Source organism: Phascolarctos cinereus, unplaced genomic scaffold (assembly GCF_003287225.1).
Source record: "Phascolarctos cinereus isolate Bilbo 61053 unplaced genomic scaffold, phaCin_HiC Scaffold_4;HRSCAF=312, whole genome shotgun sequence".
Taxonomy (NCBI): domain Eukaryota; kingdom Metazoa; phylum Chordata; class Mammalia; order Diprotodontia; family Phascolarctidae; genus Phascolarctos; species Phascolarctos cinereus.
Window position 1 is genome coordinate 326,285,044 of NW_027555847.1, and position 13,139 is coordinate 326,298,182.

The 13,139-nt window shown below is 36.9% G+C and overlaps 1 protein-coding gene across 1 annotated transcript in view; it reads left to right on the top strand.

Annotated features, from left to right (window-relative positions):
- The window catches only part of LOC110222330 (zinc finger protein 217-like), a 72,294-nt gene extending 61,135 nt beyond the window's left edge, over positions 1–11,159 (top strand). The window contains 7 exon segments of the mRNA XM_021007259.1: positions 7,250–7,526; positions 7,883–8,103; positions 8,106–8,155; positions 8,157–8,323; positions 8,325–8,551; positions 8,554–9,363; positions 9,366–11,159. Coding sequence (XP_020862918.1) covers positions 7,250–7,526; positions 7,883–8,103; positions 8,106–8,155; positions 8,157–8,323; positions 8,325–8,551; positions 8,554–9,363; positions 9,366–11,053 — 3,440 coding nt within the window. The 3' untranslated portion in view covers positions 11,054–11,159.
- Positions 11,160–13,139: the final 1,980 nt, after the last annotated feature.

The following is a 13,139-nucleotide window of genomic DNA, read 5'->3' on the forward strand; positions in this document are numbered from 1 at the left end:
AAATTCACAACTGAAAATAAAATATAATTGAATTATTAAAGAGACAAATAATTTTGAGACTTAAGAACTGTAGTCAATACAATAACAAACCACAATTCCAGAGGACTAGAGGTAAAGCATGCTACATATCTTCTGATAGGGAGGTGATGGACTCATGCATAAAATGAAATAACATATTTGGACATGGCCAACATGGGAATCTGTTTTGCTTGACGACGCTAATACATCAAACATCAAGGACACAAGAAGGGAGGAGAGATTTAGGAGAGATTAGATACAGGGAGGGAACAGTCATAAGCAAAACAACTTTCAACTTCTGAAGGCTGATCACAAAGGGGTGGTTAAAGGGAAAGAAGTGTAAGGACCAGAAGCTGGGGTTTGGCATTGGTATATATAGGAGACACAGAGGAGTAAGAATAGATCACTTCAATATAGAGCACCACTGTTTTTCAGATTATTTTGTGTACTACCTTCTTGTTTGTAAAAAGGGGGTAAGCTATCAGATTGGCCAAGATGACAAAACAGGAAAATGATAAATGTTGGAGAAGATGTGGGAAAATTGGAACACTAATGCATTGTTGGTGGAATTGTGAAATGATCCAATCATTTTGGAGAGCAATTTGGAACTATGCCCAAAGAGCTATAAAAATGTGCATACCCTTTGACTCAGCAATAGCACTTCTAGGGCTATATCCCAAAGAGATCATACAAATGGGAAAAGGACCCGCATGTACAAAAATATTTATAGCAGCTCTTTTTGTGGTGGCAAAGAATTGGAAATTGAGAGGATGCCCATCAACTGGGGAATGGCTGAACAAGTTGTGGTATATGAATGTAATGTAATACTATTGTGCTATAAGAAATGATGAACAGGCTGACTTCAGAAAAACCTGGAAAGAGTCATATGGACTGATGCTGAGTGAAATGAGCAGAACCAAGAGAACATTGTACACAATAACAGCCACGTTGTGTGATGACTAATATTGATAAACTTAACCCTTCCCCACAATACAAGGATCTAAGACATCTCCAGAGGTCTCATGATGGAAAATGGTATCCACATCCAAAGAAAGAACTATGTAGTTTGAATGCATATCAAAGCATACTATTTGCTTTTTTCTTCTGTTGAGTTTTGTTTCCTCTTTTTGGTGGTTCCTCCTATTGGTTCTAATTCTTCCTTACAATATGACTAACGTGAAAATAAGTTTAATAGGAATGTATATATATATAGTCTATATCAGACTGTGCACCGTCTTGGGAAGGGTGGTGGGGAGGAATGGGGAGAAAAATTTTAAACTCAAAAGCATATGGAAGTGATTGTTGATAAATCAAAATAAATTAATTTTTTTAAAAAGGAGGTAAAAAGAAAAGAGGGAAAAGAATTAGAGATTCTGGTGAAAAGAAACACACACTTAACTATCATAACAGTGAACAAGAATGGGAAGAATTCACCCATAAAATGGAGGAAGGTAGAATGGATTAGAAAGCAAAAACCAACAACATGTTGTTTACAAGAAACACAAAAAACAAAGATTCACAGAGATAAAATCAGTAGATGGCACAGAATTTATTATGCTATAGACAATTAAAAAAGCAAGAGGGCAATCACAACGTCAAATAGAGCAACAGTGTAGGTAGTAAAACAAGATAAACAAAGAAACTATATTCTGTTTTAAAGGTACCATAACAAAATAATATCAATTCATTAATATATATGCACCAAAAGATTTAGCATCCAAGTACTTGAAGGAAAAGTTAATCAAATTACATAGAGAAACAGAAAACAAAACTATAATAGTTGGAGGCCTTAATGTGCCCCTTTTAGACCTAGATAAGTCTAACAAAGATGAAAAAGAAAAAAGCTAATCTTCTGATTAAAACTTTAGAAAAGTTGGACACGATAGCTCTACAGCAATAACTAAGGAATACGTATATTTCTTTTTTTAAAAAAATGTTTTTATTAATTTATTTTGATTTACCAACAATCACTTCCATAAGCTTTTTAGTTTTAAATTTTTCTCTCCCTCTCTCCACCACTCTTTCCCCAAGACAGCACACAATCTGATATAGGCTATACACATACATTCCTATTAAACTTATTTTCACATTAGTCATGTTGTAAGGAAGAATTAGAACCAGCAGGAGGAACCACCAGAAAGAGGAAACAAAACAGAAGAAAAAAAAAAGGGCAAACACCATGCTTCAATCTACATTCAAACTACATAGTTCTTTCTCTGGATGTGGATAGCATTTTCCATCATGAGACCTCTGGAGATGTCTTAGATCCTTGTATTGTGGGGAAGGGTTAAGTTTATCAATATTAGTCATCACACAACGTGGCTGTTATTGTGTACAATGTTCTCTTGGTTCTGCTCATTTCACTCAGCATCAGTCCATATGACTCTTTCCAGGTTTTTATGAAGTCTGCCTGCTCATCATTTCTCATAGCACAATAGTATTCTATTACATTCATATACCACAACTTGTTCAGCCATTCCCCAATTGATGAGCATCCCCTCAATTTCTAATTCTTTGCCACCACAAAAAGAGCTGCTATAAATATTTTTGTACATGCGAGTCCTTTTCCCATTTTTATGATCTCTTTGGGATACAGCCCTAGAAGTGCTATTGCTGGGTCAAAGGAAATGCACATTTTTATAGCCCTTTGGGCATAGTCCCAAATTGCTCTCCAAAATGATTGGATCATTTCACAATTCCACCAACAATGCATTAGTGTTCCAATTTTCTCACATCTTTTCCAACATCTATCATTTTCCTGTTTTGTCATGTTGGCCAATCTGATAGGTGTGATGTGGTATAAATATATTTCTAATTTCAGCTGAAGCATAATAGATTCTGCTCCAACCCCCTACCTTTACTCTGTGTATGTCTCTCTGCTTCAAGTGTGTTTCTTGTAAACAACAAATTATTGGATTGTGCTTTTTAAGACACTGCTATTCACTTCCATTTTGGGGGTTGAGTTCATCCCATTCACATTCACAGTTACGATTATTTTGTATTTCTTTCCATCCTATTTTGCCCTATTCTCCTCTCCCCTCCCTTCCTCCTCTCCCACTCTCTCCTTTTACCCTATTCTTCCTCAAAAGTCTGTTTTGCTTCCAAACACTGCCTCTCCCAATCTTCTATCACCCTTTTCTATTATCCCTTCTATCATCCCACTCTATTATCCCCCTCCCCTCCTACTTCTCTGTAGGGCAAGATAGATTTCTATACCTAACTAAATGTGTTTGTTATTCCCTCTTTGAGCTAATTCTAATGACAGTAAGGTTCAAGCATAACTCAACTCCATCCTCCATCTTCCCTTTCACTCTAAAAACTCTTCCTTTCACACCTCTTTTATGTGAGATAATTTACCCCATTCTACCTCTCCCTTCCCCCTTCTCCAAGTGCATCCCTCTTTCTCACCCTTTAATTTTTTTAAATCATCCTATCATAGTCAATTCAGTGCCCTCTGTCTATGTATACCTCTTCTAACTGCCCTAATGAGAAAATTCTTAGGAGTTACAAGTATCATCTTCCCTTGTAAGAATGTAAACAGTTTAATCTTATTAAATCCCTTATGATTTCTCTTTCCTATTAACCTTTAATGCTTCTCTTGAGTTTTGTATTGAAAAGTCAAATTTTCTATTCCACTCTGTTCATCAGGAATGCTTGAAAGTCAGCTATTCCACCTGCTCATCATTGCTTATAGCACAATGGTATTCCATTACATTCATATACCACAACTTGTTCAGCCATTCCCCAATTTATGGGCATCCTCTCAATTTCCAATTCTTGGCCACCACAAAAAGAGCTGCTATGAATATTTTTGTACATGTGGGTCCTTTCCCCATTTGTATGGTCTCTTTGGGATACAGTCCTAGAAGTGCTATTGCTGGGTCAAAGGGTACTGCACATTTCTATAGCTCTTTGGGCATAGTCCCAAACTGCTCTCCAAAATGGTTGGAGAGCATTTCAAAAACTTCAGAAAAACCTGGAAGACTTGTATGGACTGATGCTGAGTGAAGTGAGCAGAACCAGGAGAACATCATACACAATAACAGCCACATTGTGCAATGACTAACGTTGATAGAGTTAGCCCTTCTCAGAAATGCAAGGATCTAAGATACCTCAAAGGTCTCATGATGGAAAATGCTATCCATATCCACAGAAAGAACTGTGGAATTTGAATGCAAATTGAAGCATACTATTTGCTATATTTTTATTTCTGTTTATTTCTGTTTCGTCTTTCTTGTGGTTCCTCCTATTGGTTCTAATTCTTCCTTAGAACATGACTAATGTGAAAATAAGTTTAATAAGAATGTATATGTATAGCCTATACCAGATTGGGAGGGGGAGAAAAATTTAAAACTCAAAAGCTTGTGGAAGTGATTGTTGATAAACCAAAATAGATTAAAAAATTTAAAATTTAAAAAATTTAAAAAAGAAAGTCAACTCTTTCATTAAATATCTATTTTTCCCCTGAAGGATTATACTCAGTTTGGTTGGATAGGTTATTCCTGGCTGTAATCCTAGCTCCTTTGCCCTCCACAATATCACATTCCAAGCTTTCCAATCCTTTATGTGGAAGCTGCTAAATCTTGTGTTATCCTGACTGTAGCTCCACAATATTTAAATTGTTTCTTTCTGGCTGCTTGCAGTATTTTCTCCTTGATCCCCTGGGAGCTCTGGAATTTGGCTATAATATTCCTGGAGGTCTTCATTTTGGTATCTCTTTTAGGAGGTGATTGGTGGATTCTTTCAATTTCTATTTTACCCCCTGGTTCTAGAATATTAGGGTAGTTTTCTCTGATAATTTCTTGAAGTATGATGTCCAGGTCCAGGATCATGGCTTTCAGGCAATCCAGTAATTCTTAAATTATCTCTCCTTAATCTATTTTTCAGTTGTTTTTCCAATGAGATATTTCACATTTTTTTCCCTCATTCTTTTGATTTTCTTTTATTGTTTCTTGATGACTCACGGAGTCATTAGCTTCAATTTGCCCAATTCCAGTTTTTAAGGAGTTCTTTTCTTTAGTGAATTTTTGTACCTTTTTCCATTTGCCAAATTACGCTTAAGGAATTCTCTTCAGTGGATTCTTGTGCTTCTTTTACCATTTTGCCAATTCTGTACCTTAAAGTGTAATCTTCTTTAGTACTTTTTGTGCCTCCTTTACCAAGCTGTTGAATCTCTTTCCATAATTTTCTTTTTTACTGTCATTTCTTTTCCCAATTTTTTCTCTACCTCTATTTGATTTTTAAAATATTTTTTGAGTTCTTCCAGGACTTCTTTTTGGGCCTTTGACCAATCCACATTTTTCTTTGAAGCTTTGCACTTTGAAGCTTTGACTTTGTTGTCTTGAGTTTCCCTCTTGATTTTTCCCTGTCACCATAGTAACTTTCTATGACCAGATTCTTTTTTTTGTTCTTTGCTTATTTTCTCAGCCAATTTCTTGACTTATAACTTTATATTAAAGTTGGGCTCTACTCCTAGGGTTGAAGGGACACTGTCTCGAGTTTCAGGTTTTTCATGCTGCTGTTTTCAGAGCTAGCTCTGGGGGTCCTTAAGTTTTCAGTTCTTCCAAGGTGGTAAGATCTAAGAAGTGTGGGCACTGATCTCCTGGCCTGTACTCTGGTCTGAGTGACTATAGGCACTCCTCTCTGCCCTGAAACCCTGACCAGGGCTCCTGTACCCTTGTAGCTACAAAGTGCTAGTGAGCTAGTGCTCCTCTCTGCCCTGGATCTGCAACCCAGAACTGTGTATGGCCAATGCAACAGGGTTCTGCACCCAGTAGCAGCACAGATCCCCTGTAATTTCCTTCTGACCAGTTGTCTGACTCCCTTGCCATCTGTGGGTTAAGAGCTCACAAAACTGCTGCCACCACTGATTCAACTGCCTCCCAATGCCTACACTGTGTGGTCTGCACTGGGCTCCAGGTCTGACCACCAACCCAGTGAGACAGACCTTCCTTGTTGACCAAATTATTTCACCCCGACCTTTTGTTGATTTTGACACTCCAGAATTCAATTTGAGGTGTTATTTTCAAAGTTGCTTGAAAGGGAATTTGGGAGAGCTCAGGTGAGTCCCTTCCTTTACCCTGCACTCTTGGCTCTGCTCCCCAAAACACATTATTCTTATCTGTGAATGTCACAAAAACTGGCCATGTCAAGGAATCGGAAATTGAGGGAATGACCATCAATTAATGAATGGCGGAAAAATTGTGGTATATGAATGTAATGGAATGCTGTGGTGCCATAACAAATGATGAGCAGGATGATTTCAGAAAAATCTGAAGACTTACATGAACTGATGCTGAGTGAAGTGAGCAGAACCAGGAAAACATAAGTAACAGCAACATTATACAATGATCAACTATGACTGACTTGGCTCTTGCAGCAATACAATGATTCAAGACAATTCCAAAAGACTCATGATGGAAAATGATATCCACATCCAGAGAAAGAACAATGCAGTCTGAATACAGATTGAAGCATACTATTTTCACTTTCTTTGGGGTTTTTTTCAAGGTTTTCTCCTTTTTTTCTGTTTCTTCTTTCACAACATAACCATTGTGGAAATATGGTTAACATAACTGCACATGCATAACCTATATCAGTTTGCTTGTTGTCTTGGGGGGGGAGGGGGGAAGGGAGGAAGGGAGAAAATTTTGGAGCTCAAAATCAATACTGAAAACTATTTTTACATGTAATTATTTAAAAAAATACTATTTATGCACACAATAAAACTGGTGATGTGTTAAGGCATAAAAATCTAATAAATTCATAAAGCAAAAATATTAAATATTTTCCATATGACAATAAAATTAACAATAAACGGCTTGAAGAAAGCATTCAAGCTTAAAGAGACTAAATAATTTAACACTAAAGAATTAGTAAGTCAAAGAATAAATCATAAAGTTATCAGACAATTTCATTAAATAAAATGACAACAAAGAGACAACATATTAAAACTTGTCAGAAGCAGGAACGCAGTCCTTAAGGGAAAATTTATATCTTTAAACACTTTCATCAACAAATGAGAGAACGGAGGAGGAGGAGGAGGGCGCTTGGGGAGACCGAGGGGGCGGAGCCTTGGCTTGCCCGAGCTGGTCAGGAGGAGGGGGCGAGGAGGTGAGGTATTGGGGGTTGGCGATCCAGAGCGAGGAGGGAGCAACAGCTGCACCATAACAATTTACAAACAATCCCCAACTGCAAAGGAGAAGCCTGTTCTCCTCCTCCTCCTCTGCAGCCACAGCAGCCTCCACAGCAGCAGCAGCAGGAGTTCCAGCAGCAGCTCCAATAGCTCCTCCTCCTCCTCCTCCTCCTCTTTCTCCACTATCTTCGTCTCCTCCTCCTCCTTCTCCTCCTCCTGCCCCCGGCCCCCGAGCCCCGCTGCCCCCAGGCAGTAGTTACGCGTGGAGGATTAGGGGGCGCACTTCTCCCTGCTCCATGCACCCCCTCACACTCCTCCCCAGGCGTCCCTCACCTCCTCAGCCCAGCCCACCTTTGCCCTCCTCCCGCCTGAGGTATTAGAAATTCATTATCAACCTTGCTGGGATTGACTCCTTCCAGCTCAACTGGATCATTCAAATTACATGAAGATGTAAATAGAACTAATTTTTATGCTGATTTGATACACAACAAGTCTGAAACAGTCTTAGGAATCTTTATACATTGTTTATGGAGATGACTTCACCTACTTCAGTGATTCCTCTACCTTACAAAAATAAGCATAAAATTAATTGTGGACATCTGTAACATTTGCCATAACACTGACACCTACTTTAGGTTATACATCATAAAAGTATCCTTATTATAACCCCAGAAATTCTCTGAGGGAATTTTGACATTATTCCTCTTAAATATATCTGAAAGGTGGCAGAAACACACCAACTCAACCTCTCTTAGCCTATATTGATGGGCCAGATGTTATAGCCAGCACAGTTGATTCCCATATGGAAATTAATGATGCATCAATATCAATAAAAAGGACCAACACAATTTCTTACAAAAACCTTCAGGATAAATTTTTAATACAAGCAGAAGGACGTATGCCTTTGGACTGTATGTTTTGTGAACAGACTTTTAAACATCCAGAAGATCTTAACATCCACCCACACTTTGTGAACCAGCAGTTCTCTGTGTTGAAGCAGAGTTATCTTAGTCCTCTTGACAAAAGTCAAGTGAGAACAGAGTCTCTGAAGGAGACTGGCAAAGAAAATGAAGAATTTAGTTGTGAAGTCTGTGGGCAAACATTTGGTGGAGTCTTTGATGTTGAGACCCACGTGAAAAAACATAAGGACTTTTTCACTTACTGGTGTACGTGGAAGAAGATTCAAAGAACCTTGGTTCCTTACAAATCATATGAGGACACACATTGGCAAACCTGGGTCCAGAAACAAACTACAGCAAGGCTTAGATAGTCCAATAACAATAAATGAGGTTGTACAGGAGCAAGTAGCTGAAACTGTCACATCACCTTACAAAATCTGCATGGTTTGTGGCTTCCTATTTCCAAATAAAGAAAGCCTAATTGAGCACACCAGAGTCTATTTCTGCTAGTGAAACAAACTGTTGACTCTAGTGAAGGAGGAATGTCATCTCAGAGGAAAGAATTTCTTCAATTTCTAAACTTGAGACCAAACCCAACACCTGAAAAAATTAAGAAACCTGCAAAATGGATCGCTGAGTTGGATCCATTTAATACATATCAAGCATGGCAGTTGGCTACCAAAGGCAAAGTTACTATTGGCCGTGGAGAACTGAAAGAACCTGGACAAGAAGGAAGTACAGACAATGATGATTCATGTTCAGATAAAGAAGAACTTGGAGAGATTTGGAATGCCAATAAAAGCCATACTGAAAGTACTGGGAAGTCCAAAACAAATAAAAACAGTTGTGCAGGAATTGGCCTTTCACAAGACAAAGAAAAGATTAAACACACCAGTGGTGAAGTGCCTTCAATGGATGGGGATCCCAAATTAACACATAATAAAGAGAAACCAACACATTGCTCTGAGTGTGGCAAGGTTTTTAGAACATACCATCACCTAGTTCTTCATTCAAGAGTTCATAAAAGAGAAAGGGGAACTGATGCTGAATCTCCAACTTCTATTGAGAGAAGGCAACACAGAACATATTCTCCAGATTCAGCCACAGCTCTAGATGAAAATGGAACAATGGATCGAGTGGAAGGTGGTTCTGAAGATGGATCAGAAGATGGACTTTCTGAAGTGCTTCATTTAGATAAAAATGAAGATGGCTTGGAAAGAGGAAAAATTAAACATCTTGCTTCATCCGGAGAGTGTAGCTATTGTGGAAAGTACTTCCGTTCAAATTATTACCTCAATATTCATCTCAGAACTCAACAGGCGAAAAACCGTACAAATGTGAATTTTGTGAATATGCTGCAGCTCAGAAAACCTCTCTGAGGTATCATTTAGAGAGATATCACAAGGACAAGCAAATTGATATTACCACTGAAGTAAAGAATGATGGCAAAAACTCACTACTGAGTCGGGAAACTGAAGATATGCTATTAACAACTGATGGTGCTCAAACCAAAAATTTGAAAAGGTTTTTTGATGGTACCAAAGATACTAAAGGCTGTACAGCTGCAAAACAACATAAAGAAATGCCTTCTGCCTTTCCAAATGTTTTGGGAAGTGTACATTCAAACATAAATAAGGATATTCAGGATTCCAGTAAAAATACAGTTGACGACAGTGCTAATAAAATGAATAAAAATGTAGTCACTCCGTACTTGGACAAATTAAAAAAGAAATCAGTAATTGAGCCTCAGGCAAACAACCCTGTTTGTAAAACAGAGAAGGATGGTCTTTCTGGCAGAGGAGATACTGCAAACCATGGAAGTGAAGTAAATAACATAGATGAAATAAAAGAGAGTATTCCTAACTGCAAACATAAACCAAACATGGACTCTGAGGAAAAGCCTTTGAATTTATCCATTGGGTCTGCCCAAGAACGTGCAGCTGTTTCTGTCAGCAAAGGCTTATTAGCAACAAGCACCTGCCCATTTTGTACTTACAGAACATTTTACCCAGAAGTTCTAATGATGCATCAGAGATTAATGCACAAATACAATCCTGACATTCATAAAAATGGTAGAAATAAGTCTTCAGTTAAAAGTAGGCGTACTGGATGCCCACCAGCTTTACTTGGAAAGGATATGCCTCCCTTATCTACCTATTCACATAAATCTAAGATTTCTCTAGCAACTCAGTCAAAGTCACCGCAGCCAGAGAAAGCTAAGCAGTGCCTACCCTTGCTGAGCAAAGTTCCACTTTCTTCAGGAATAGACTCTAGCACTTTAGCCCCAAGTAACCTGAAGTCTCACAGACCACAACAAAATATTGGAGCTCAAACAGGTGTGATTGGACAGCAGTCGGAGATGCATTCTAAAACCAGTGCTTCTCCAGTACCTGACAGAATAAAAAGACCAGAAACAAAATTAAAATCTCTGAGCATATCTTCTCAACCTGGCATAGTAGGCAATAATGTCAATGGTTCCTCTGACTATCCTCTTAAAAGTGACTCTCCATGGTCTAGTAATCAAGGAAGAGAATATTTTTGCAGTCAAAATGTAGACACTGTCAATGTGGAATTTGGTGAACCATCTTTGAAAAGAATGAAATCTAATGTAGTTACTCTTGAACTTGAATCTGCAACAGGAGCCAATTAGAGAAGAGAATATAATATAAACAGATACCATGTTCCAAACAGAATTGCAAACCTATTACCTCAGGATTGTCCCTGTCCACCTGTGTCATTGTTACCAATCAAGCAAGGGCTCCTGAATTCAAATGAAGCTGATTCTCCAAATGTACTGAATGTCCTAAAGTCGTATGAGCCATATGGTCCTGGACCACTTTATAGTTCTTGTGGATCTAGTGGTAGTCAAGCATCAAGCTCTGCAGTAGAAGGAAAAAGGCCCATATCTTGTCAACAATTATCTAACAGCATGCTGCAAAAAAGAAACTATGAGAATCTTATTACTAATACACATTATCGACCGAATGACAAGAAAACTTGATTTTTTGGGGGGAAAAAGGTCTCATAAGGACATAATTACATATTCTCTATGGAATTACCTTCAACTCATCCTTTGAGAAAATGAATGGTGAAAGCTACTGAAATAAGCTGTGTACTGTACATATAAAGAACACTACAGTTTTATAATGTTGGTTCTGTTTAAAATTTGTATCAAATAGCAATAAAAATTGTAGTTGGAAAAGTTGGGTTGTAAAAGTGGAGAATGTATATCTCTATTTTGACCTTGAATAATATTTTTTTTAGAATTGACCACATATTAAGTAGTTTTTTGAATACTTGAGTGCTGCTGAAAAGTAATTGGGGGAGGGAGGGGAAAAAAAAGAGAGAACAAACAAATCCAGAAACCGGATATCTAAAAAAAAAAAACCCAAAACTTGGAAAAGTAATAGAGCAAAACACCAACTAAACAGCAAAAAAAAATTAATGACATTAACAAAACTGGAAAACTATTTTTGTAAATTGGCAATAAAACTAGGAGCTATTTTAAAAGAACTAGCAAAAGACAAATCTGATAAAGAAAAGAAAACCAAACTATCAATATCAAAACCAAAAAATGAAAATTCGCAAGAGGAAATACAATAATTACAAGCTATTCTGCCTACGATATGCTCTCCAACACAGACAATTTAAATGAAAAATATTTACAAAAATACAGATGGCCCAAAACAACAGAAAAAGAAATAAGGAGTTTTAAATAATTCCATCTCAGAAAAAGAAACTGAACAAGCCATAACAGAACTGTCAGAGGTAAGGGGATGGGGGCAGGATGTATACAGGACTAGGTGGATTTACAATCAAATCCTATTAAAGATTTAAAGAACAATTAATTCCAATATTTTATAAATTGTTTACAAAAATTGGGGAAGGGATCCTACCAAATTCGTTCTGAGACAAATACAGTCCTGATACCCAAACAAGAGGGAAATAAAGCAGAGAAAGAAAACTATAACACTGATAACCCTAATGAATTTCAATGCCAAAATGCTGTATAAAATACTAACAAAGAGGTTACAAAAACATTAAAAAGAATATATGTTACAATGCATTTATGTTAGCAATGCATAACTGGCTCAATATTAGGAAACTATAAACAAAATATATTAACAAAACAGTAAAAATCATCAAGAAACAAAAAAGCTTGACAAAATACACCTTTGTGTTTGAAAATATCTAAAAGCATCAGAATAAATGGGTCATTCCTTAATTTGTTAAACAGAGATTATATAAACCAAGAGCTAGTGTTATCTATAATGGAAAAATTCTGAAGGCCTTTCAAATAATATAACAAGTAGACTAAGGATATCCACTGTCATCATTATTGACATAGACGTACTTGGTATAGCAAAAAGACAAGAAAAATAAACTGAGAAAACAAAATTAGCACTTTTTGAAGATGACAATGAAAAATTCAAGCTTAGAAAAACCTATACAAAAAGGCAAAACACTAAATTTAACAAAGTAACAGGATATGAGATAAATCCCATAAAAATATTGGCCTTTCTGTATATTAGCAGCAAAACTGCAAGGAGAAAGAACTTTCATCCAAGATAATTACAGAATATATACAATATATGGGAGGCAAACTACCAAGAAACACACAAGAATTATATGAATACACTATAAAACCTTTATAGTAATGACAATCCTAAACAATTGGACAAATATTAGTCATGGTTGTGTCATAGCAATATAATATTACAATGCTTAACTAAATTAATTTACAGATTCAATGCCATACCAAGCTACTAAAGGGTATAAAACTAGAGGGGGAAAAATTCAACTGGTAGGGAAAAAAATGGCAATTATTTCAAGGGACATAATGAAAAACAGTGGGAAGGGACCCAACAAGTTGAGACCTCAAAATATGCTACCATGCAGCAAACACCAAAATTACTTGGCATTGCTTAAAAAACAGAAAGATTTGATTAGCAGAACAAATTAAGTTCACAAGACTGAAGCAAACGACCTCATAGTAACACCGTCAGTATTCTATAAACCAATGAATTACAAAGAAAGAATAATTTTAAGAATAAGTTACCAAATTTGGATTTAAGTATTTCTACCAG